Here is a 26,565-nt window from a genome sequence, read left to right as displayed (position 1 = left end):
CTTCATTAATGGCTGGAAAGTTCCAGGGCCTCCTTTCTCACTTCTTGGGGTTTCATGCTAATGCTGCTTGCCTAAAAGCCAAGGATAAGGAAGATAGAATTTCACCTGAAGATCGGAAATGGCTCATAACTAGCTGAAAGATGATTCCTGTTGGTTTTATGGATAGAGCAGGAGTCTTGTTTCCTGTCTTCCAAGAACTGAGAACATATCAGTGCAAATGGATTCCCACGCCCATGGGCAGCAATGCTTGTTGGGCTGTAAAGTGATGGCTGGCTTTTTAAGATGGAAATTTAAGATGATGACTACAAAGCACCGTTAAAGGCAAGATTATGCAATGGCATTCAAGCCTGAGCCCTGCAAATTCTCCCTTTGCAGAGCTCCTCTGAATTCAGTGGCACCAGGGAAGGCAGAGGCTCAGGAAAGCTCCTTTCCTTGTTACTGACTGCAAAACCAGTTTGGGAATAGCTGTGTTAGAAGAGGACTGCTGTGTGTGTTTTGCTGACACATGCAGCAGCATGGCCTTGAATCACAGTGGCTTAAGTGGAGATTATTTCTAAGTCTGAATGTAGTGAGGACCTGAGTATATAGTCAGGACCAAACTACACGTGGCTCTCTGTTCCCCAGCATCAAAGCATGTATATTAGTATGAATGTTGTCGTTTATAATACTGCAGTTAGTTCTATACTCCTATGTTACTGCGATGTTTGTGAAACCTGAAGAAGGGTAGGAAGGGTACTTTGCATTTTTTCAGCAGTGGAGTTCAGTGGTTTGCCAACCCATGAGGCTGAAAACCCATGACTGCAAATGCAGAAATTCATTACGTAAGGGAGAGGCCAGTGTGAATATATACCTTTTTTCTTTTTGCTTTTGAATTGTGAATGCTTTCAAGCTAGTGCTTGCAATGATGAGGGACTCTTCCTTCCCCCCCCCCCCTTAAACACAAAAGCCAAGTTCTTCTATGACTTTGATTTAAAAAAGCTGGAACTTGAAGAAAACATTAAATATCACAGGACAGAGCACAAGAGCTAGTAACGCTGCACACATCATTGTATATGGTTGTAGCGGATTGGTGCTGTTTATGCCAGTGTAATTTGGCAAGTGTAGAGGAAAGAAAAAAACAAAAGGCATAGTTCTGGCTACAGGATCAAAGGGTTTGATGGCATTGCATTTGCTCGACTTTATGTTTTAATAAAGTTGTATATACAGATAATGTAGAAAGAACAGTGTAATAAAGAGTTGTGGTAATTGATCCTTCTGCTCTTTTATTTTTTAATTAAAGCTGGCCTTTGCCGGAGTTTGACCCAAGTCAGATCCGACTGATTGTGTATCAGGACTGCGAAAGAAGAGGACGGAATGTCTTATTTGACTCCAGTGCTAAAAGAAAAATAGAGGATGTTTCGGTGTCGGTGAGTATTTTACTAATTTACATGGTTATAGCCTATTTTTTTAAAACGGCAAGATTGATAAATCACAAATGTTCTGTTTTATTCACATTAACATTTAAACGTCGGTTATATGCAGGGCTATATTTAAATGCCTGTTAAGTTGCAAATTTTTCAGGCTTCAGTGATTTCACTCTTAACAGCTTCAAATACTATAGTGATCGCTTTATTCCTGGGCTCGTCTACTCTCTGCTCTTTCAGAGGGAAGGATTCCTTCCTGGGGCTGCAGGAGGCAATGCTGGGGGGCTGAGGCAGGGCATAAATTGGTATTTATGGATGTGCTTTTATGCCATGGTGGGGTCTGCATTCTTAATCGGAAGGTCCTCCCAGTCCTGTGTCCTGTTGTGTCCCGTTTGGTTAGCTTTTGCCAATCGTTGTTTCTATGCTTTGCTGACAGTTTTTTCACACAGTTACTTGAAAACTTTTCCTCTGCTTTTCCTTTCGGCGTGGTCTGCATGGTAATCTATTAATTGAAACTGTAATGGATGCAGTCAGATGGGGATACTTCCTTCTAAGGGCTCTGGCCAGAAGATTAATTTCTAGCCACAGTGCTATTGTAAGTGGTTGTGTGAGGTTGGACAACTTATTTCGCTGCTTTGAACTTCCTTTTCACCATCTCTAAAAACATCTGCAAACCATTTTAAGCTCTGCAAGCAGAAAGCACTGTGTGAACTGAAATTTATGATCCCAGTTGCTTTTACCCGTAGGACCTACTAAGTTCTGTAAGCAGGAGGACACAAAATAACGTTACCCCCAAGCCCTGGTTTTCATGTTGGGTATTGGAGTACAGCCAGAGGATTCTTCATCCAGCTTTGTAAACTCTTCCAGCCTATTGCTGAATGCAGCCAGCCTGATGCTTCTCATCCTGGTCCTCAGTGCTTCCTATGTCTGCATATCCTAACCTCTGGGAGTCCGTTTGTGTCTCATCAGGCACTAACTTCCAGGCTTCTCCATCGCTTACTCTAGCGCTTTTATAGCCATGAATCAAGATCCCAATTTTCTCGTTCTTTTTGAGAATTTGTGAAGTAAAGCAAGTTTCACAAATGTTGAACAAAATGCATCTTTCTTTTTAATTTTAACTCGTTAGAATGGCTTTATAATTTTTAAGTTCTTGTTCTTCTAGGTGTTCTTGCCAGGAAAACAGGTTTTTAAAGACAGGCGATCTTTAGAAGTGGTTTATTGGTGAGAATTGCTGGCTATGCTTATTACTATTACTTCATTAATTATAAAATATTACTTCATTAATAAAAAAGATGTTATACAGTATAAATCCTCTTTCTATATTTCAATTGATTTCTTGAAAGCCTAAAACCTCTTTTAAAGAGATCTGTACTTGCACAGTGAACTTGCAAACTTCACTGTTTTGGTTTATTTCAGAAAGATCGTTGACTGTGGCAGCTCAACAGCAACAGAGTAAATGGCTGATAATGAAGCTAATATGGTTCCATATTAATCTCTCCTTTATTTTTCTTTGTGAAGGGGGAGGGAAATAGCTGTATTCACCATCTCTATGAAATGAGTATGTGAGACTGATGGAGGAAGACTGTTCCCAGTGTGTTTGAAATGCCCACTACTCATCTCTAGTAACCCGATACATTTCTTCTTTTTTGTGGTATTAGGAGACTTCGAAAGAGAGTATGTTGAAACATTATGTTTGCCATGATATCTGCCTTCTGCAGCACTCAGATAATGTCATGTCAGGCAAAACTTTCCTCGTAAAACAAAACTTTACAATAGCAGAAACATTATGCAGGTAAAAACGTGCAGAAGAGTCCTCGGCTGGGCTTGCTGCGAGCTTAGTACAGGCCTGTACAGTTAGCAGTACGTACTGGCCATTTTCAAGGAATTGCATTGTTTATTTTTCTTGCTCTTTATCGTGATTTTCATTAACAAAGACACACCCTGCCTATACAAAGTCAGATCTTGGCTCTAAGCACATTCCAAGGCACTCTTGCCCTTTTGCAGCAAGATGTGTGTGGGCTGGGCACTCTCCCTTCTGAAAGGGTATCTGTTCACCATCACCACCCCACAAAAGCCAACGCTTTCTGCATCTCCCCCCCCCCCCGCCCGCCCCCCCCCCCCCCCCCCCCCCCCCCCCCCCCCCCCCCCCCCCCCCCCCCCCCCCCCCCCCCCCCCCCCCCCCCGCCCCTCCATTTCCTGACGTGATTTATACCTCTGGATTTACAAATAACACTGAGGGGGAGATTTGCAAAAGTGCCTAGCAGTGGCCAGACTGTTCTGGTTGAAGTCTAATCAGTCTAATGCGGAGAACCGAGAGGGTTTCAGTTTGCTTTATGTTGGCGTGCTCTTCAGTTCCCATTTTCTGTTGTTTTGAGATGTGAAAGCAATTATAATTTAGGAGTTGTACGCCTGCAGCAAGGTGAGATAAACTTTGCTCTATTTTATGTATCTAATATCTACATATGTCAAGAGTTGTGTGCGGTGGACCAAAGTTGAACATGGCTCAGTCATTTGAATTCTCTAAGGGAAGGTATGGTTATAAAATTTAAGGAGCATCAGAGCAAACTTTTCCAGACACAGGTGTTTCAAGAAATAAAACAGTAGGCTCCGACTTTTTGATGAATGAAAACTGCCGAGTTTATGCTCACACCAAGCTGGGCTCTAATTATTAAAGCATTACTAGGTTCATACTATCTGTGAGGGAAATGTGATTATAACACAAATAAGGATTTTGTGTCTTCATTGGATATTAAATCAGCCTCTTCATGTCTTCAATAAAGCTAAATGTTAGGTAAACAAGAATTTTGGGAGGGCATTGCACAGAGACAGACAGAAGGCAGCTGAGAGTTTGCAGTATGCCCATTAAAATATTTTAATTGCGCAGGAGAAGTGATGTTTTCCCTGGGTCTCGCTAGAGTTAAACTTGGGGAGCAAAGCCGAGAAGCAGTCTGGTGACTCGGGGGGCTGGTGGCCGCCGCGCCGGGAATGTTGGCCGAAGGCTGTGCCAGGCATTTCCACCTAGGCCAGGGAGAGATCCGCCTTAGGCAGCTGTGGGCGCTTGGCATGGGGAGGAGGCAGAGCGAGCCCCTCTGTGAGTCCTATACCTTTTTTGGTGCTAAGCAGAAGAGGTTCTTCCCCGGCTTTCCAGGGGATGGGCTATTGATCAGCCGGGCCCTGTAAGCAGAGCTGAAAGACTGCTTCCTCAGGAGTGTCAGAAAATTGGGTAACTCCCCTGCCTGAGTTCTGCCAGGGTATCCCAGAAGAGAGTGGCTGCCCTTTCCAGCCCTGTGACACTAGGTCATGAGCAAATGTATCAGAACAGGCGTTTGCATATTGAGTATACCAGGGCAGTATGTGGTACGAGAAGTAGACATTACTGATGCCTTTACTAAACAGCCTCGGTCCACACCCAAACATCCACATACCTTGGATTTTTGGGTATCAAAGAACTGCGAGGAAGCTCGTGGGTTTGATCCACTGTCTCCTCTAGAGAGTTACTTCAGAGTTTGTTCCTCATACTAAGAAGTGTCTCGTTTCTACTGAGACTGTATTACTTGGTTTGCAGGTGATGGTGTTACGACCTGTGACTGATTTCTACTAGTAGACTCATTTCTGTGCTTGTCTGCTCCTTTTCCTCTAACACCTCCCTGCCTGCTTTCTGCTGACGCGTACCACCAGCCCCGCTCACCTCCCTGCGTGGCGCCTCGTGGCTGTGCGAGGTCCCGCACACATCTACCCCGTTGGGCTGTACTGAGTTTCCAAGCCAGGAGCCGTGTGTGAACACAAGTATACTCCTCCAAGAGCTGTGATACCAGGCCTGGTTTGAATTTCAAATCAAGCACAACAAGCAGCTCCTTTTCCTTTTTAAGGTGCAGAGGCCAGGTGGCCTGGCCAGTGCTGAGCTTTCAGCCTCGGCTCTGCCTTTCCTGACCCCTGTGTGCTTGGCTTCTCAACCTTGACACTGCTTTCACACTAACCTTACGTGAAGGCTGCGTTGTATTTTACTGTGCTGCTGCTGTTGTACCGCACATGAGTTATGTCACCATAAATGTCAGTGAGCAAAGGCCAGCTGAAGTATGAGGAGTTTTCCTCCAAGGGCCAGCAATTGACTGGGATAAGGATGCCACAGAAATGGTGCCATGAGGGAGAAGTGGGGAGTAAACCAAAGAAGAAGCTGGGAAGGGGAACCTTGCGTCAGGGCTCTCCTCAGAGCAGGCTGAATGAGTTCAGGGACGGGGGTTAGCTGTCTCGTTTAACTGCTCGTTTTCCTTTTTATGTTGTCTGCTGGTGACTTATGACAAGACGGCGGTTGGCATTTGGGATTTGGCTGAAGAGAGGTGCTGATGTATGTGTAAGAAGCTAAAAGATTTCCTAAGTCTAAAGATCAGCCTAGAGGAAGGCGCAGGGTCCAGGGAGGAAGAAGGGGTTTCAAGGGACCATGAGGAAGAGGAGGGAGGAAAGAAAGCAAGAGCCAAGCTGTGCACTGTGCTGAGCGGGGATCCGGAGTTTGGCTGTGAAGGGAGAAAGACAAGGAACCAGGCAAGGGCAGTGGCTTGTTCCCAGGACCCAGAGTCAGAAGAGGATTTTCAGAAGCAGCATATGTTTTGGTTTTTTTAAGAAATGAAAGAGAAAGAGTGGCCTGGGGTACAGAATTTGAGATCTAGAGGTGGAACAGTGGACTTGGATTTGGGGAGTGAAAAGTTAACTTTTGCCATGTAACCTAGTTGTCTTTGTCTTTGGGATAATTTAACTGAAAGGTCATATGATGTTTGATCTCCTACTGCGGCAATTTCTTTCACTCCAAATGTCATATTTATCGCAAAGGAGAAAAATGGCATGCTGTTTTAAGCAAGCCAGGATTAGCCACGTGTTCTAATATACTTCAGCACCGGATAAATGTTGAACAGCAAATCGCTTTGAGGGATTAGTAATTGGATAGTGAGCCTTTTGCTTTTAGGTGAGTTGTGTGAAATGGAGCCTCTGGTCTCTATCTGGCTCTCAGTGGACAGGTTCCCAGTGAGCCAGGCTGAGCGGACTCATAAAGCTGTAAGCACAGAGACCGAGTCCCACCTTCTCAGCTCTGCTTATTCTCTCTAAACAGAAATAGAAGAATACTAGTGGAGTGGGGGAGCATAGGGTTGTCTTTACTTCTTTCACTGACCTCTGAGTAATAGAGGAACTTGACAACTCTGGAAATAAAGGGAGAATGTAGCACTTGACAGCTGCATTTTAAGAAAGATACCTGGATTTTTACAGCAGCACTTGAAGGGAAGGAGTGAATGCCTATTCAGGTTACTCTCATGACCTAGGTGGATGCATACATTTAATTATGCATTCAGACCAATGCATATTAATAAAGGGAAAGAGTTAATTTATCTATTTTGGAATAATTTTTCAGCTTTGCTGAAAATCCTGTTCTAGAAATGAGGTACAGAGCTCTTGAAGAGTGGCAACTTTGCTTGGAAATACGGATTTCTCTATCACTACCACCACAGTGGTATTTGAGCACCTGCTGTTGCGGAGAGGTAGGAAAGAATAAAGCATATGATGACATTTCTCTTTCCTTCTGTCACTCACAGCCCTAACACACATGCACACAGTCTGGATTTAGTTCAACACACCAGGCTCCTTTCAACTTTATTATCCCCAAACCAAAACTTGCCCAGCAGAAATTCCTCTTCCTGTGCACAGCACTGGGCATGTTCTTTCCACTTACCGAAGAATTTATAGACCTTGTGGCAAAGAGTTAAAGGTCTTTGCTGATAGAGGTGGAGAGAAGAGATTCCAGAAGCAGAACTGTAGAAGAAAACTACTTTGTACCCTGTCGTACTATAAAGACATTTTACTCTAAGTTATCTTCAGTACTACCTGATAGGTCTCCAAGACTTTCAGCAAATGATGACCTCTAATGTAAGAACTGTGACTGCCAGGAATTCTTTGGAGCTGGGCGGTATCTGCAGCGAGTTGGCAGAGAAAGAACAAAGAGTGTGACCACAGCAGGGAGAGCAGCGTGGCAGCCAGGAGTGGCAGCTGCCCGTGGCATCCTTCCAGCAGATGTTCTGCTCTCCAGCAAAAGTGAGCATTTCAGAGGACTCCAGCAGCACTTTGCCTAGGGATCTGATTTGTTGCAACTATGTCTATTTGGAAAGAAAATCCACAACTTTGAAACTTTCCTTTGTACCGTTCTTAAATAATTAGGTTACCTTTTTATTTTTGGAAACCTGGTTTGAATATCTTTGGAATATTATATCGGAATGCAAGTAATCCCACTCTTTGATGCATAATATCTTGAGATTTGTAGCATCTAAAATTTCATTGACATTTGGAGTCAGAAACCGCAGAGGAGAGGGGCATTGCAGGTACTTGATCTGTACTGTGCTGATTGTCCAACAGGTTATTCTTAAGCACATGCTAAGTTTGTAAAAGAGCAAACACCAAAATGCATCAGTGATCTGTGTTTTAGGAGGGATTTACTGTTTGCAAGGTTCTGAAAAGTGGTATCTGAAAGATCCTCCTTTACAGACTTCTTGCGGGAGTCTTGGTTCATTAAACTCCACTGCAAAGACCAAACAGCCATTTTCCAGGTTTGCTATTTAAATTAGGCAACTATTACTTCAAGATACCAGGCTCCCCAGTGGATCTGGGGAAAGCTGCTGTGCAGAAAAAATGCAGTGATAATGAGAAGAAATTACTTAAAAGTAAGTAATTTGCAAACTTAGCCTATTCTTTTAATGCACAGAAATTTTCTTCACCTGTAGAAATGCATTTACTGGCTTTACAGTCTTAAGGAAGCTTAGTTATAATTGTGACTTTTGAGAAGGAACTTTCAACATCTGATGGAAAATGCAAGCTGAAATGTGGTTTGCCTGCAAAAGCTTCTGTAACCCTGTGGATTTTATGTGGTTTTATCACATGATGCTTGCCTAGCCTAGGACATTGTTGTTTGTGTCAGAGATAAAATGCAATTCTAGTTCACGAGTTCCTGCTGAAGTCATATGATGATCATTCACATGTTCCAGCCATTGTGTACTGTGCTCAAGCCGCAGATACTAGCCATTAGCAAATCTACATATTGCATGAATTCAACGTACTCACCAGGATGTCGTAATGAGAGGATACTACTGTGGGAGGCTGTATATGTCAGTAAAGCACAGGACTCAGCGGCTAGTGAATGTTTCCTTCCCCTCTGCCACAGAATTACCGATTTGTCTGCACATTTTTCCTTAAGGCTGTCTGTGGCAGCAACTCTCTAACGGGAGCAGCAGTGCAGACTGCTGCGTGGAGCTTGATGATGCCTGACATTTTCTGCTGTTTTGCTAAATCTCACCCACAGTTAGGGCCAAATAAAAGTCAGCTGTCCCTAACTGTGGGTGAGATTTAGCCAAAAAAAAAAAAAAAAAAGTAATCTGCACAGCCTGGGACAGAGGCATGGGATTCCCATCTTGTCCCTCATCAAAATCCCTCCACAGCAGTAAGGCAGTCATCTTTTTGTACAGTTGTTGCTGATTATCGAGCAAAGTCATGAAGTTACCACCCTGTGCCTTGGGTATTTCACACTTTTCTTTATGCCTTTTCCTTTTTTTTCATAGCTATTAAAAGATTGAGACATACTTACGTTTCTGAATGAAGGGGGAGCTTGTGATGTGGACCTGTGAGTCCAGAGATAAAGCTGTGACATGTAACAGCACTTCTGTATTTCCATCTGTCCCGTGAAGGGTTTGCTTCCAGCTTGCTCTTACTGGTTTGGTGATTGTATAGGAAATGTTAATTAAGAAAGTCTTAGGGCAGAGTTAGTACGCAATTTTGAGTGGTGTAGACTATTTCTATCTCCTAGTGCTGCGCGCTAGCAAATGTAAATAATGCCAACCTTACGTGGGTGTGTTGAAGTATAATGAGCGTATGAAAAATACGTTGAGATCTTTAGGTGAAGAGGGTTGCCTAATGCTAACGTAAATGGCATTAACTAACGTGGATGCTGATTCTGCTTGGGATGCTGAGATTCGCAGGGGAAATCGCAAATGTTTTTAAATAGGGAATGAAACAGTAGTGGAGCGTCTCCCTTGCCAGTGATTGATAATAGTGCGTGTGTAGAGTGGGCACAGATCCTACCCATCCTGTATGTCAGTTCCAGCTCTATCTGAGCCCTCCTAACTCCCTTTTTTGCTGTGCTTTCTGTCTGAATCTCTGTCAGAAATCACCCCTTGGACCATTTCTCCATTGTTTTGTGAAACTTTTCTGGCTTCTCTGTAACACTGTTTCTCAGCTTTGTCCATTTTCAGCCTTACAATTCCCTCGTACTGAAAACGGGAGGAACATGTCACCTCTGTGCCACTCTTTAAAAAGACTAGGGGACTTAGACACCGCTAGGGAGAGATCTATAAAAATAGTATCTTTTCTCTCCACTTATCCTTGTAACATGAATCTCTCTTGAATTCTGTGTTGTTCTTGCTCGATTATTCCTAATTGCTGTGTTTTCCCGTACATCCTGAACTGCTCCTTGTCGTGATCTGGCCGGCATCGTCACTCTGGAGGGCCGTGCCCATCACACTGCTGTGTCACCTCCACCCCAGTGGGCACAGGGAGCAAGATGAAGACAGCTGGAGCCTATTGTAGCCATCCTTCCTTTAAACAGTTTGGTACCATCCTTTCTCCTAATCCTGGGTCTAAAAAAGTAATTTGTAAAGCTTCAGAGATGGATGGCTACTTAGGAAAATGGAGTTGGAGTGACATGTTAGCTCCTGGCTAATTGGAGGTAAAACAGCTCAGCTTTCTTTCGTACAGCCAGGCTGCAAGAGATGCTAATAAATATTCTGTTAACTGTTTTCCTCTGGCATAAGCCTTTCCGCTGTTAAATATCTTACCTAAACAGGTAAATACAATGCTGCTAAATGGTGATTTCAGGTAGGTCTTAGTAGCGTGTCACATATGTTGTCTGTATTTCAGAAACTCTGCAGCGATGCTCAGGTGAGAGTTTTTGGGAAATGTTGCCAACTGAAGCCCGGAGGAGACAGCTCTTCTTCCTTGGATAGTTCAATAAATTCATCCTCCTCATTCTCTGATCCGAAAGAACAATGCCCAAAATACCAGGTGAGTCACTCTTCCTCTTTTTTGCATAACCCATGTCAAATACTAACGGCAGGTGAGGTACTGAATGTTTTAAAATGCTTGAAATTAGAGGCTGGCGGTGGAGAGCAGTTTTCAGTCAAAATCAGACTTTGGTTCTGACTCAGCAGTGTTTAATTCTGTAGCTTTGGGTTTGAAGAAGTCTAAAACCAACCAGCTGGTTCTCTTGGAATGTGTCTTGAATGGCAGAGATTTCTCCAGGGTGCTTGTTCTGTCTTATGACCCGGGTGATAACACTCGTTGGGCACAATCAGACTTGGCACAAATATCTTATCTTGGTATAGATGAGGTAGTTTATTTTACTTTATCGCTAAATGCCAGGGAAATAACAGAGAAATGCACTATCTGTAGGGATAGTCTGTGTAACAGCTTTATAACAAGGGATTCAGTGCACTTGAGTTAGATTTTACATAAGAGATTTTGGCCATGAGAGTAGCTAGAGTCATCTGACACGGATATATTTCTGTCATCTCTCCTTCCATGGATCACAAGTGTTTTATATTAAGCCACCCTAAAATAGAACTAAGCCCTTCCACTCTTTGTAATAAAGTAATTGTGTGTTTGAGGGAAGCTGCTATCTCCACAACCTATTCTGAAGTACAGTACTACTGATGTCTTAATCTACCGTAGATATAAATGAAGAACCTTTCAGTGCTGACTTTCCCACTGTCATGTTAGCTCTTGCTATATTTGGCAAGCTGCGTATTCTTGTTTTCTCTTTCTCATCACACTCTTTTCCACAGCTTTAGTAAGGTGGCTGAAGATCTGTTTTCCATTCCTCCCTTCCTGGAAGGGCATTTAGCTGCGGTTATGAAAGGAAGACACATTTCTGTCAGCAGCTTCCTTCCAGCACAAAATAACCTCCTTCGTGCATTGTGTGACCAAGAAAAATGATGCCCCCCACTATCCAGAAATTGTCTCTCCTACTGGGCAGGCTCTGTGCAAACAATGGTCAACATTATTAAAGGAAATTAATTTTAGTGGTTGGCATGACAGTGTATTTTAAAGCTGTGGAAAGTTTTCCCTTTTAAGTCCCCATTTCCTCACGCGTATCACTTAGTCAAAATCTTACCAAATTGAACTGAAATCTTGTCTGGCTATATGACTGGCTCAGAAAGTGTGCGAGAAACTTTCAGCTGAAGTTGGTCTTCCACAGCGTATTTGTTGTAAACTATCTACTGCATTCCCCGTGCTCCTTCCAGGCTTCCCCAGCAAGTGAGCCATAAATACAAGAGTTCTTTACTGCACAACAAAATTTTGTATCATGTATGCAGAAGGGCTGGAGTAAGTTTGTCCAGACATCAGTCAGCCTGGCATTTCCTATCTTCTAACTTCTGTGTCTGGTAACCTCAGAAGTTACTTAATGTATTTGCAGTATTTATAAGTTCTTTTGTTCGTTTTTTTTTTTTAAAGCTATAAAATGGAAGTCCAAATAATACAATGCTATAGGACTTTTTAAATAGTTCTTTATGTTTCCTTGTTTAAATATACTTTGACTATATACGAGCAACTTTAATTGCAAGGTGAAATACAGGGTTTTGTTCCAGGATTCCATATTTTTAATTATGTCCTATCCAGATCCCTCACAAATGTGATTAGAATCCATTAAGATGAAGCTGAATACAGTTTTCAGCTTGCCCACAATTAGTTGCACGTTATGACACTACTGTTACCTCTGTACCTGCTTGTCAGTGTAGTCAGGACTGAAAGTCTTTCTGATTTGTTGATCACGACATTTGACATTTATTTCTGTACTGCATTTTTAATTTACATATGTACTTAGTTATTGATAGGACAATATGTACAGTATGTGGAATATTAAATGCTGTAAATGTATTCAGAAATGTAATTTCCAAATCATGCAAATTTCACTACCTCTAATATGCTAATGTGCAGTAACAAACACTTCTGGGTGTTTTATGGTCAGTTTTTATGTGAGCTCGTAAATATGACCTAGGGAATTGGTTTGTGTCCAAGCTGCCAGTGCCGGAGGTTGTGCCCTTTTTGCCAGATGTTCCTTGGCTATTTTTTGTTTTGAGTTTTTAATATGTAACCCCTTTCCTCAGTTGATTGCACTCTACTTTGGTCTTGTGTGACCTTTATTTTGCAGCATTAAAGGCCCAAAGAGTTGAGCTGTAGCAGTGTTTCCATATTAAATGCATTAAATATGTGCATCTTCTGTTATGCATGGTAAAATTATTGTTATTAAGTGTAGGTGAAATGCCAGACTGAAACAGACCATGGGTGCATCTTATCATGCTCTTTGACTTCAGCATTGCTTGTCTCCGTCTTTCAGAGGAAAGGGAAACCCCTATAATTATATTTGAAAGCAGCTGATTTTCACTTGCTTTTTTTAATTTGGTTGCTTGACAAAGAAAATCAATACTTTATCTTAAAGTATTTTTCCTCAGCTTTAGAATTAGATTTTCACAACAGCAGAAAGTTGAAACCAAAACCAACCATCAAGGGCTTGAGGTTTTATTCAGAATGTGTCCTTCAATTGGAGATCTGCAACAGATTTAAAAATAACAATCATAACATGTGGCTGTAGTAATTTGCAGCGTTCTTACTTCAAGATTTCATGATGCTGGCAGACCTATCATTTCCTAGAGCCATTAACATCTATGCTTATATTTCCTTGGAGCTGCTGGGTCATACTGACTGATTTTCAAGTCTAGTTTTTCCAGTACTGCCTACAGTGCACCTAGGCAGTTTGATATCCTGGGAGGTAAAGATGGAAATGTCTCTGAGACCCAGCTAATGATCAGATTTTGCCCTGTCATATGAACACTAGCAAACCTTGCAATTGTATTCTCATTTTTATAACTGTGGTTGCTACTTCTAGTCATCCTCTATCTTTCTTGCACTGATAGCAGATTTCAGAGGTTAATAGTATGTCTGTTAAAGTACTATCATCTTAATTGAGAGTGCTTGAGAAGAGCTAAAAATTCAGAAGTGTTATAAGTGTGTTGCCTTTTGGCTGATTAGCATTTCCTTGTCCTGCCCTTGTTCGGCGGGCTAGTGAGAGCAGAACATTGAGTGATCATTTTCATATCACTCCTTACTGCTGGTAGGAATCCGTGGTGTGGACACCCTGTCCTTGGTTGTGCTCTGAGCTCACTGTCTGACGCTGGACAAAATATTTAGATATATTCCGAGCCTGTGTAGGAATCCGGGTAAGGATCCTGGTTGTTCAGAGCTTGGATAAGGGATATGGAGATATGGCACTTAACGTTTTCCAAACACAACGTTATTTCTGTGACTGGTTTTAGGGACCTTTTGGAAGGATTACTCCAAGGAAGTGTTATTAGTTATCATGCACCTCAAAGGAAATGTATTGCTCTCTTGCACAGTACCGAAGTACCTCATCTATGAACTGCCAGAGCTCTGTGAGCGTGTGATCACGATATTTTAAATTACTCAGGGCAAGGCACAAATGGAGAGCCAGCACTAATACTCTGCTAGCCTAGACATGAAACAGCCCTGCATAAAGGGACAGTAATCTCAGTCATTGAAAGTATACAAATAAGATGACTGTCAGCTGAGCAGTCGTCTCCAGTTGATTGCCTTGAGTAACTTTTTAATTTTAGGTTTTTGTTTGCAGTATTTGATCTAGCCTGTGATGTGGCATAGTGACGTTCCTCTTTTGTATTTAGCCAGTATGCCTTACAGCAAGCTCTCACCAACTGAGAAGCAGGAATTGCACAACTTAAGCCTGGCATCATGATGCTACAGCTCTTTGCTGGTACCATCACAGGAGCACCAGGGAAAGATGCATCAAATATAAAATACCATCTGTGGACAAGTTATGAATCGGTCTTTGTCAAGAAAGCACTGGTCCAACTTGGCTCCAATGCACAGTCTGTATAAAATCTCCAGTGAACTTGTGATTCTTCTTGTCAAGCAGACAAGGTTTAGGCTTAACGGTTCTCATTCAGTAAGGTGTGTTACCACACTCTTAAACTTTTTAGTCCCCTGACTCAGCGCAGTTTGAATCTGCTTCCCCTCACCCCTGTGGATGGGTTAGGTTTGTTGGATGATTTTAGTGGTTTAGCTCACAGCCAATGTGAAGATCACTTCCTACGCTAGCATTATCTTTATTGAACTGTTCAACTTAGCGTGTTCAACAGTGTTACAGCAAGATATTTTGCATGTTTATCTTTCAAATAAAGAATATCTTTTTCTTAGTTGTATGTTGCCTTAATAGAAGTGTGCTTCTAAAATGCTTAAAGACAAATGTTGGTGGGGTTGGTTTTTTTTCAGGGTTCTCGGTGCTCCTCAGATGCTAATATGCTTGGAGAGATGATGTTTGGCTCTGTGGCCATGAGCTACAAGGGCTCTACATTGAAAATTCACCAGATCCGGTAAGATTAATTTTTTACTGCTGGTCTTTTCAGAAGACTTACTCCTTAGTGCTAATATGTTATGAATCGAATGCCACAAGTGCAGAGTAAAAGGAATTTCTGGGTTTGCTTTAAAGTTATTCTGATGTCACAAAATATTAAAATATTCTGATGACACAGAAGGCTGTTATGTCGTGTTTAGGTCTGTAAAATCTGGAGGGTTGTGAAATGGAAAACAAAGCCTGTCTTGGCACTGTGTTTCTGACTGACATCTTCCTTTTTGTCCTCTAGCTCACCTCCTCAGCTCATGCTCAGCAAGGTTTTCACAGCTCGCACTGGAAGCAGCATCTACGGAAGTCTGAATACGTGAGTCCATTACAAATTGTATCTATTGCACATAAGCAGGTGAACGTAAGAACACAGAAAACTTTTTTGGGACCCTCCAGGTTCTTTCTCTAGAAAAATAACTTCTTGTTCCCTGATCTGTTACATCCTGTCACTACTGTCCTCACCTTTCCCTTGCGGTTGTCTTCACCTCAGTTTGCTTTAAGCGAATAGATGAACCATTCCTTTAATGCTGACATGGTGAAGCTTGATATTGTAAGGTACAAAAGTACCCGCAACCACCAAAGGAGAAGGGATGAGGACAGAACACTGGAGTTGGGGAATTCAGTCCAAGATGAAGAAAATGGTGTTACAAAAACATCTGGCTTCAGAGGGTTCAATGTTTAGTTTTCTGTGTATTAACTGACCCGCCTGAGAATGTGGCTTAGGCTATGAAAGCTTTTTCTAGTGGAAACCTGCATTCTTATCTTGTCCGTTCCATTCGGGCTGTAATGAAGTAACACTATACTGAAATGCAAATCACTGTTTTTGTTGTATGTTTTATGTTTGTTACAGGTTGCAGGACAGTCTTGAGTTCATTAATCAAGACAGCAATACATTAAAGCCTGACCACAGTACAATTATGAATGGACTTCTTGGGAATATAGGTAATTACAAACAGATTTTATTTCCTGGTATCTTTAACTGAGTAATCATAGATTCTAGAATATGAAAGTCTTCTAAATAGAATCAAATTTAAGGGAAAAAAAAAAAAAAGAAAGCTAAAGATGTAACAGAAAATTAATGTTGGAGGTTTGGAGGAGAATAAATTGGACAGCTCGAGGAATTAGCAGTGGTTCAATATATACCGCTGTATATGTGTATATAAAATACATAATAGGAATATTTAGATATACTTAAGTTCAAATACAGAAAATGTTGGAAAAGAACAGTCTGTAGAGCTTTCTAAGCAGCATATCTCTGATCAGGCAGGATTGATTCTGCCTGGCTCAGTTCCCCAGTTTTATTTTCGTTAATAATTTTCATTCTGTTCTGTACTCTGGCCACCTGAGCGCATGTGGCCGCATGTTTCGTACTAGTCTAAGTTAACCTTGCACAGTTGCGCTGGAGTTTTTGATCAGATTAGACAGAATATCTTTTTGTTCTCTCCTCTTTCTCTCTCTGTCTGACCGTGGAAGCTAAGCAGTCTTGAAAAACCATCAGGCATCTTTGGTTCTCAGCCTTCGTGGAAGTGCTGTAGGTGAAGGCTCCGTGAACATTAGATTACAGAAAGAGGGGAAGGTCTTGGCTTTTCCCCGTGGGAGCGGTGGACCTGATAGTAAAGATACTGTACTTTAGGGCTTGGTTGTCCAGTATAGCAGCCTGATGAGATTTTCAGCACATCCTCCCTGTCCCTTGGTTTAGATTGTTGACTTTCCAAGCAAATGTCTGTTCTAGTAGGTGGAATAAGGGGCTTCTTTTTACGTTTGCTTTCCAGAATGTATGTAAAATACACTTTTTTAGGGTTGGAAGTAAGGAATGAATTTGATGGCTTTGTTGCTCTAGCTGGGTTTCTGGCTTTGACATGGTCCTAATTCTTGTCGGGTGTGTTTACTTCTCTCCTTCACACTGACTTTAATAAGACTATACCTAAGCATGGACTTAAATGCTTTTCAGGCTCAAAAGCTGTATACCTCACTAAAATCATTCCCAATAGTCCATTTATAAGGGAAGCCAATTAAAGCTGTAAGAACCTATTATGTATTAAATGCTTCCTGAATTTACTAATTCAGGAAAGTTAAAAATATGCATTTTTCTTAATATTCAGTATTCCTTTCAGACTTCAATTGTGATTTCTCACAGTGCATGAGTGAATGAGGTGCCTGATCTGAGAGAGGCACTCACTTCATCTACTTCTAGGGTTTTCTTGTGGTTTGTGCTTGGCAAAAGTTTGCTGTATCACCAGTGTGATCTGAACTGCAAGTTCAAATTCAGATAATGCAACTATTAGGCGTGGACTCAATATGATTTAGGTGTAGTCAGTGCCACACGTTCATCTGTGTCCGGCTTTGTAGTGAGGGTGACTCTTCCCCACCGAGCTGAAAGGATAACTGCCCTGAGAGCTGGCCTGGAGGTGTGGGCACCTCGGTGCAAGGGCATGCAACAAGAAGTGACAAGATTGCCTTCTAGAAGAGGATGCTGAAACTTTCTTTGTAATTGAGCTGCACAAATTTTCAGTCAGTTCGACAGTGTTTGTTTACAGTTCCCGTTTCAGCGCAGAAGGAACCATGGGTAAAGTAGGTAAAGAAGTTAATCTGTAACTGCAGCATTTCTAACAACTGTGTTCAATAGCAAAGACTGCTCCTGACTCACTGGCTCTTGCCAGCCTGTGATAGGAGAAGGGTCTATGTGTTTTGGTTGGAAACTATTTACAAGCTGCTTTTTTCAGATATGCTGGTTTAAAAAAAAAAAAAAAAAAAGCACTGGTCGTGTCCTTTCCTTTAATGAGTAAAGACCTAAGAGAATGGGAGGGAGCTTTGTGGAGGTGCAGCCTTCATGTTTTGTATAATCGGAAAACTTTGAGCTGTAGCTTGAAATTTAGCAGAGGGACTGGCAATTAATTCATTAAAAATACCCATGCATTTTTTCCTGGCTCTGTGTACAGTAAATACACTCTTCCCCTGGTATATCTACAATCCAGTATTACTTTTAAAATGGACTACTGAGACTGCTAACATTTATTTTCTGTGTGATCATTTCGCTAAACTGATGTACTGACTGTTCTCAGAACAACTACTTCAGCCTATAATTTTCTGTTGGTTCTACTAAGATGAATTTCTGCCTGCCTTCTCCCCCTTCCTCCCCGCCGTCTTCAGCAACAGTGTTCCTCGGCCACCCCACCAGTGTGGATGTTAAAACAAACATTGTAGTCCATGATGAATCTCCTGTTTGTGATCAAGTTAGGCTTTGAGCCTGCATAAATTAATCATTTTTCAACTTGGGGGGGGGGGGGGGAAGCCCTTGGAGAGAAACCCCATCCTTGTATGGGAGACAGTGTAAAGCTGGGTCTATTATTTTAATTCCATAAACACTATATAGTTCAACTGTAAGCCATATCCTTGAATCAACATTCTTGTTAAGCCTAAGAGCTGTTCTCCTGCATACTGTTAGTCTGCATTTATGTTGGCTTGTATCTTCTCCCTGCCCTGGCCCCCTCCCTACAGACTGTTCTGCTTTACTAACCTCATTCTTTCATGTGTATTTTACGTTTTGCCATGTAGGTCTTTCACAGCTTTGCAGCCCTAGGCGGGCATTCTCAGAGCAAGGTCCGCTCCGCCTGATCCGGAGCGCCTCTTTCTTTGCAGGTTTGCAGTATGCTGTGTGCTGTGCTGTGTGGCTAGTCTAGCTGGTGTGACAAAACTGTGTGGATTTGTAGTTTAGCCCTGGAAATAAGATTTATATTTTTTTAAATGCAAAATGGACGGTGATGTCTGCTCTCTTACCTTTTTGGATACATGCTGTAAATCCCCAGAGGACAGCAGGCATTGTAATAGTCCTCTTTGGGGTTGGTTGGTTGTGTTGTTTTGTTTTGGAAACTTATATATTTAGTGGTGGATTTCATATTTCTGGAAATAATATTTCACAATAATGTCAAGCTATTTTTATCTGGACTTGTTTCAACCAAACTGTAAAAACTAAAGCTAACCTAGGTTCATTTAAAATGGACATTTCTTGCTCTTAGTGGCTGGGTCTTATTTCCATGGCTGAGTAGCTTTTATTTCACACACGTATTTGTAAAATGTATATCACATTTAAAGGCTGTTGAGCCCGAGACGCTTTTGATCTTGTGTATATGCAGACTGTGAATCTGGACAGCTTACGGTTTAGATGAACAACCAATGCACTGCTCACAATTTAAAAGTATTTATTTTCTTCAAGACAACATTGTAAAATCCTTTTAAAATTATATATATAATACCTGAGAAAGCTGGTATATAAATGAAGTTGTGTTTATACTGGTTTTGGTGGGGTTTTTCTCTATACACTGAGTACTACCAATGTGACCAATATCCTTTTGGTACATTAAAATTTCATTGAGAAATATCTCTGTAAAGAAACAAAATGTACTAGTTTTAGTTTGTACTAAAATAGGTGTGTGGACTTCAGAAAAATACATACAAGCTTTTCAGATAAGTGTTTTGGCTTGTTCAGCTAAGCAGCCTTTCTTGGTGATGGCCTTGTGCAGTGCTGTTGATCTGAATTAATGAGCATGTTTTTGTTTCATTAATTACATGGAGATCTGCACACAAGAAAGGAACTGTATATGCCCCTGCTAATTGGTATTCCTTGTTTTACAGTTCATAGCAACCCTATGGATATGCCTGGGAGGGAGCAGAATGAGGACAGAGACAGCGGTATAGCAAGATCTGGTAATGTCAGTTCCATGTGTCGACCCTGTAGACTCCAAAAATATTCAGTAATATTTGTCACTGAGATGTCTAGACATTATCAAATAGTTTTTCCTGTGCTGAAATGTGATTGTTCTGTTTTGTTATATATAAGCATTAATGCATACCTATATGTATGTGTACAAATGTTGTAGGCGTCAAGGGTATTGAGTTGGGAACCTCACAGAGGTAATCAGAACAGCAGTGCAATTTATTAAAGCATGCTGCAAATAAGGAAGCCAAATTAAATACTGGAATGAGTTTGCAGCATTTCTAAACGATACTTGTCATCTCCTTTCCAAATTGAGGGGGATGGTAATGTTAAAACATGAACAGAACACCCCTCTCCCTTCCCCCCAAATTCAGGATATTGGGCACTTAAGGTTAGGTTTGGAAAGGCTGTTAAAGGATGTGATTAACATTACTCCTTTCCACAAAGAATTTACTTCCCAATACTCAGGGCTGATGAGCCAGGTGCAGCCTGTTTGTTGCCTATCATGTAAAGCTGCAGGACTGTCCCACCCTTGTGGTGCTTGTATATCTTGTTAATGTTACTATAAACTGGTTATTTTTAGATAAGAAACATAGTTAAGCAAAAGAGAAGGCACTTGAGAAGCAACACCAGTTTATCTTGAGGGGCTTTGTTTAGTTGCTGGTATTATTTTCCAACTGCTCTTTCTTCTGGAGAAATTTTTATTTATTCCTCTTATTATTGCAGCATCTCTTAGCAGTCTGCTCATCACTCCGTTTCCATCTCCGGGCTCTTCGTTTAACAAAAGCTGTGCTAGCAGTTACCAGCGGCGTTGGCGTCGCAGTCAGACTACCAGCTTGGAGAATGGGGTCTTCCCTCGATGGTGAGCTGGGAATGAAAATGCTGGTTGCTGCCCATAAATTTTCCACCATTGTCAGCTTGATTCTGCTCTGGCATATGTACATCTGCTCTTGCTGTTGCTTTCTGTGGGGTATTTACAGAGGTGTAAGTCAGGCTGCACTTCAACGCCTGATTTTTTTTTTAGTATCTGTTTTCTTCTCAGCATTCATTGTTTTGCACTAACTAGAAAGCCTTCAACAAAATGTAAACCTGTAGGCTCTACTTTTGAGGAGAAGCAGCCCTAAAGTCCTACTCAAAACACAAATTCTCGGCAGAGATGGGAGAGAACTAAAATACCATATTCTGATCCCACAAATACTTTGAATCTGGTTCCAGCTTTTGTGATTGCAGGATCAATTAATGGTTGCTTGTAAAAAATTGCAAAGTGGATGTTATCAAAGGTGATGATTTGACAACACGTGCGAACAAAAGGTGTTTACTGAAGCTATGTTTATTGAAGTAATGTTCAAGAATTGAATTACACAGGAAACCAAGGTTCAACTTTAAGCAGTGGATTACATTAACTTTCTATTTTTTTCATGCTTCAAGGTCCATGGATGAAAGCTTTAACTTGTCAGATGACAGCTCTGGTCCTAGCCCAGGAATTGTTAGGAAGAAAAAGATAGCAATTGGGGTTATTTTTTCACTCTCAAGAGATGAAGATGAAAACAACAAATTTAATGAGTTCTTCTTCTCACACTTTCCTCTTTTTGAGAGTCACATGAACAAACTGAAGAGTGCAATAGAACAGGTAAACACAGTCTCTTTTGATTCTTGCACTTGTATTGCTGTATGTTCCCCCCAGCCCTGTCAGATTTAATTCCTAACTCTTGTTACTAGTTTACAAAAGTGGGATCAACTTGCTGTTGGGTATTGGAATTGCACCAGGGAAGAGCTTTGCTCCACAGCATCTTTGATGATGTTTCTTATTGCTAGCAAAAGCACAACACAGGGTGAGGACAGAGCATGCTGCATTACGCTACAGGGATTGCTGAAAGCTACAACAGTCACTAAGCTGTGTAAGCTCCCAGCAAGCCCTGGATCAGCCAAGGGGAAAGGTGCTTTTAAGGCCACCTCTACCTCCCTGCTTCAGCTGTATCTGAGTCTAGTGGATTGCAGGGTCAGATCCTATCTCTAGGCTATTCCAAGCTGTAAATAAATTATCGAGCTTTTTTCTTTCTCTTTTTTTTTTTTTTAGCCCCCTGATTCTGATGTGTAGGAAATTTTCAAAGATCAAAGTTTCAAATGTGCGGTTAGATGTGCTTCAAATCTCTCTTCTAGGAAACACTTAGTGGTTACTTTGCCACTGCAATGAAAACTTTGACCCCTTTTATGCCTTGAACGATGAAAAGCACAGAAGCAGCAGAGGCTGCAAATGCATGTGCCTCACCTATCTTTCCTCAGATATGAAAGTTGGCACTTGTACCATCGTTTTATCACTTAAAAAAAATTATTTGCATGACTAGTTGCATGAAAGATAAAGTCAAACACATGACTTTGTTTTCCATTTTCTGTGCTTCTGTAGCTATGTGTTACTTATCTGTTTAATGATTGTTTTCAAGGCTATGAAAATGAGTCGTAGATCAGCTGATGCCAGTCAGCGGAGTTTGGCATATAACAGAATTGTTGATGCCCTTAATGAATTCAGGTGAGCAGTTTGTCTCCTATCTTTTGTGTCTGTTTCTTCAAAAGCACTCAAGTCTGTTTTAGGAGGATCTTCTCCTTCGTGCAGGATAAGTAACTTGTAATGTCTAAAGTCTTCTGCAGAAGTTAGTACAATAAAGGTATTGGTGATAGCAAGCCATTATAATCTGTTTGTATTCTTAGATTTTGCCAAGTGTGTATGTCCATCAGGGCTTGGTGTGAACAGGACATAGATGATCCAGGTTTTCTGTGCTTTAGGTGGTAATGAAGCTCCCAGCAACCTCTTAAATTATCTTTTACGGCCTGTTGAGAGGGGGAGAACAATTGCAAAGCCGCGTTAGGGAAATCCTCCTCTAGTGTGTATTTTCCTGATGTGTGAGCAAAGCAAGACCTTTACCATGCTTTAAATTCTGCTCTAAAGGCGTTTCAGATAACCAGGTACTAAGAAGGAGGACTATCTTTTTCACACAGTAAAATGCAGTACTGTAATCCCTTGCTATCAGTGCCTGCAGAGCGTCTCTATTCAAATATACAAAGTAACGCAGAGAAGCAGATCCCTGGCATTTAACTGTATTTTCTTTCCATAGTTTAAGTCATGGGGAGGGAATTAAGATGAAATCCGTCTGTTTCAAGTGATTCATCTCCTCTCAGATGGGAGTGGCAGGGTGCTTCCTTTTCCAACCCGTGTAGAGCTACTTTTTAAAGACATTGTAGAAGACAGTGCTCTGATGTTGTAAAAAGAAAATCCTGATATCAGGATGTATTTTACTGAACGGTGAAGGATTGTGAGGGCTCACTCATTTTTCTACAATTCCACTTACTACCTGAGTGCCACGGATTAGGTCGTGTTGCAGGATGAAGGCACAGTATATTTTTAATTTTTTTGGTTTTTGTTTTTTTTAGAACCTCACCTCTGGGCGGTTGCGAGGGAGGGCAGAGGATATGTTTGGTAGGGACAGGAGGCAGGGAAGAGCGAGCACGTGGGCCTGCGGTGAAAGGTGGATGGGGTAAGCAGTGCCAAGAGAAGGAGCAGAGGGAGCTCGTGACTGCTGGGAGCTGCTGATCCTGCCCAGGGGCCCGAGACGAGTTCAGCAACTCTGAGCAGCCACGGTGGTTCCTCCGCTCCCCCCAGCTCTGCTCTGCCTCTCCTCCCTGTTCTCACCCAGAGCCGTTTCTCTGCATTCCCGACCCCTGATAACACCACCTCCCCAGCTGTTTTTCCCAAAACTTCCCCCAAAACATTCCCCCTCAAGATACATTCAGCGGACTTTGCCCATTCTCCTTTGTCCTTCCAAGTTAAACAGTTCCAGAGTGGTGGGGAGGGGCACGTATCCCAAGTCAAACGTAGGAAAAATAACCCTGAAAACACAAGCCAAATCCCCCTCGCTAGCTTTTTCCTCCTTGGAGGGAAGCTCGGCGGCGCTGAGCTGGGATGGGATGAAGAAGGCTGCTCTTGTCAAGCTGAGGAGGAAAATAATGTCCCACCGGACATCAGAGGATTGGCACTCTCCTGAGCCGCTGTAAGACGCGATCATTCACATGACACGGCCATTGCGTAACCAGCACTGGAAGCATGTGTCTAACTACCAGTTTTATGCAGAGGTTTCCATGGTGATACAAATATTACTCTTTAATAGTGTAACGAGGTAAATTAAATCCAGTTTAATTTCATATAAATGAATTTCCTGGGGCAGCAGACTTTGGCAATTCTGTGGGTTTGGTTTTTTGGGTTTTGTTTTGTTTTTTTTTTAAAGCGAGTGCATTCAGAGGCACACACCAGCCAGTGCCCCCAGCCCGGGCAGGTCCTGCAGGCGGGCAAGGTCCTCGTGCCTCCGTGGTATCTCAGGGTGGCAGTGAGTGCTGCCGTCAAGAAAAGCGTTTCTGTAACATGCAAGAGCCGCTTGCTTTTCAAAGCAATGCAGTACGTGCCTGGTAAGAAAAAAAAGGCGTATTTAAATACTGAAGGCTGGATGCAGAGATGCTTTGGCGCAGGTTCAGCAAACCCATTTAGGCCACTATTATCTCCTTAGGCGTCTGCTTTCCCACTGAAGTCACGGGGAAGTCAGGAGCCCGAGTCCTTTGGTGAACCTGAGACTTGCGTTGATTCCTGCCCTCTTAGCAAATTGTGCTGGAGGGAAGAAGGGTGCTGACTTCAGTGGGTTGGTGTTTCTAAAACGTAATCCCGTGCTGGTTTAACTCATTGCAGTCTTTTTTTTTTTTCCTTTTCTTTTTTTTTTTTTTCCTTTTTTTTGGAAGGAGAATTTTTTTTTTTTTTAAAACCCAGATTTTCAGAGGTTCTCAAGTATAGCTGATGTGCACTCCTCTGGTGATTAGAATAACCTCAAATCACTGGGGCATGGGGGGGACCGGCTGTGTGCTGCCGTGCTGAATCAGAGAAGGGAGGAGGGAGCGTGACGGTTGTTACCGTAGCCGCCTGCCACCCAAAAGTCCCCCTCTGCAGGGAAGGTGCTGTGGTTGTAGGTCAGCCAGCTGCTAGCCTGCAAGCAGGGTTATTGTAAGGAGCTGGCTGCAGGGTCAGCCAGGCATTTACAGGCATTTACCTGCCAGTAGTGGGGGTTGAGGGGGTGAAAAGAAGACAGCAAAACAGACCCCTTCCTTTGCTCTTGTCGTCTCATCCTGGGAAAAACAAAGCTGCCTTCTCTGAAAGGCCTAGGCTGCTTCTGCAAATTGATGCTATTGATAAATTTGCCATCAGTTTGGTGCCTAGCTCCAGGCCTACCCTTGCATCATTTTTCACTTTACAGCAATTTTTAATTTTCTAAAGCACTGATGGATTTAGCTATTAACACTTGACTTAGAGGCTTAAAACCCTCTTCGGATGTCAGCTGTGCAGACACATGACTTATGAAATAAGCTACTGTACTTGCATAAACATTTCAGCTCCCCCGGTCCCTGAGGCCAATGCAGCACATTGGTAATACAGATTATGCATCTGACTAATACCTGTGTGGCAAATATGCAGACTGGCAAGGAAACACTGAGCGCAAGGCCTAGGGAAACACCTCTCTCTGCTTTCTGGCAGTCAAATGTGATCCTGTTTTATGCCAGTAATTTTTAAGCAGCTTAATGCTGCTGTGAACTGAGTGGTGCGTCTTGCCTCAGCGGTGCAGGCTGGCCCCTGTGCATGGGCACAGGAGTCGCATGGGCTCCCTGCACGGGGGAGCCCCGCTCCTGCACTCATTGCAGCAATTATTGCCTTCCTTTTCTTCTTCCTTTTTAAGGAAAAATCGTCTTTGGAAGGAAGGAATGAGGATAGGGAGCAAATGCATGTGAATTAAGTTTTATAAACCAGTGATTATTTTCCTTTTTTGAAACAATCCCTAAAGAGATGCTAAGCTTTGCTATTGTATTGCAACTCTTAAATAGCAGAGCAGCTCTCACAGCACGGTGCTGAGGGTCGGAAGTGTTTTCCTTAGGAAGGGGGCTGCAGAGGGATGCTCTCGTCCACAACGAGCCACTCGTTTGGTTTGTACAGCACCAGGGAAAGACGACTCGGACTGGTACTAAAATCCAAGGCAAAGGCCGGGAGGTTTGCAGGTGTGTTTGGGTGAGGGTGAAGCAGGAAGCAGAGAGCAGCACAACACCTGACCCACGGCCATGCCGCACCGTGCGGAGGGTGGCTGCCGCGGCCCCGCGCTGCTCGCCTCGGTGCCATCTGCGCCCGCAGAGCAGGCAAACCCCCAGAGGGTTTGTAGGAGCCGTTTTGCTCAGGTCTTTGTTTTCGTTTGGCTGGGCTGTGCTTTGTTTGGTTTCAAGCCGCTGTTAGATGTGAAGGTGTTTCCTGAGGAGCTCCCCCAGCCCCTGCGCCTGCTGCACCCATCGCTGGTGCCGAGGTGCCCGTCAGCTCCAGGCTAGAGTTCGGCAAGCCAGAAGCATTTCCAAATATAAACCATTTTAAATGTACTGGAACCCTCAAAAGAACAGTCTCTCTCATTAACTGAACTTTCCCTTGCATGCTGGTGTGCGTGGGGGACGGCGAGCAGAGGGGAGGGGGCTGCTTGCTGCAGATTTTTAGTGGTTGTTATTTTTTAAATCCCGTTAACTTCCCTGTAATGTTTTGGGTTTTTTGATTTTATTTTTCTGGTTTTGTTCTTTAATAAACGGAAGGAGAGCGTTTCCCTCCGTGTTTGCAGAGCTGGAAAGCAGTTAATCCTTGCCCTTGGTTTCTGTGCCATTGCTGCCTGCGCTGGCATGGAGGGTTCCCTGCACTGCAGTCACATGCCTGCTGGCCGCCGGCCAGGGCAATCTGATCTCTCTCTGAGGAAACACTATCAGTTGCAGATGCAGCCAGGGTTACCAGAATAGTAAATAACGAATCACAAGACTCGGTCTATCTTTTCAACGAAAACAAATATTTTAATATGTTGGTTTTAGTATAGAAGTAGCTT

The 26,565-nt window shown here is 42.5% G+C and overlaps 1 protein-coding gene across 2 annotated transcripts in view; it reads left to right on the top strand.

Moving 5' to 3' along the window:
• The window catches only part of FNIP1 (folliculin interacting protein 1), a 47,826-nt gene that overhangs the window by 6,653 nt on the left and 14,608 nt on the right, over window positions 1–26,565 (top strand). The window contains exons 2-11 of one of the 2 annotated variants that reach the window (XM_009285933.2): window positions 1,280–1,406; window positions 10,347–10,490; window positions 14,790–14,890; window positions 15,161–15,235; window positions 15,770–15,861; window positions 18,475–18,558; window positions 19,552–19,623; window positions 20,360–20,495; window positions 21,062–21,263; window positions 22,075–22,160. In XM_009285933.2, the coding sequence (XP_009284208.1) occupies window positions 1,280–1,406; window positions 10,347–10,490; window positions 14,790–14,890; window positions 15,161–15,235; window positions 15,770–15,861; window positions 18,475–18,558; window positions 19,552–19,623; window positions 20,360–20,495; window positions 21,062–21,263; window positions 22,075–22,160 (1,119 nt within the window). The remainder of the gene's footprint in view (window positions 1–1,279; window positions 1,407–10,346; window positions 10,491–14,789; window positions 14,891–15,160; window positions 15,236–15,769; window positions 15,862–18,474; window positions 18,559–19,551; window positions 19,624–20,359; window positions 20,496–21,061; window positions 21,264–22,074; window positions 22,161–26,565) is intronic. The other variant, XM_009285934.2, reaches the window with a different exon arrangement.

The sequence above is a fragment of the Aptenodytes forsteri genome, unplaced genomic scaffold (assembly GCF_000699145.1).
Source record: "Aptenodytes forsteri isolate BGI_AS27 unplaced genomic scaffold, ASM69914v1 Scaffold54, whole genome shotgun sequence".
Taxonomy (NCBI): Eukaryota; Metazoa; Chordata; class Aves; order Sphenisciformes; family Spheniscidae; genus Aptenodytes; species Aptenodytes forsteri.
Note: the sequence above shows the minus strand (reverse complement) of the source record. Positions and strands in the feature narration are given on the sequence as shown.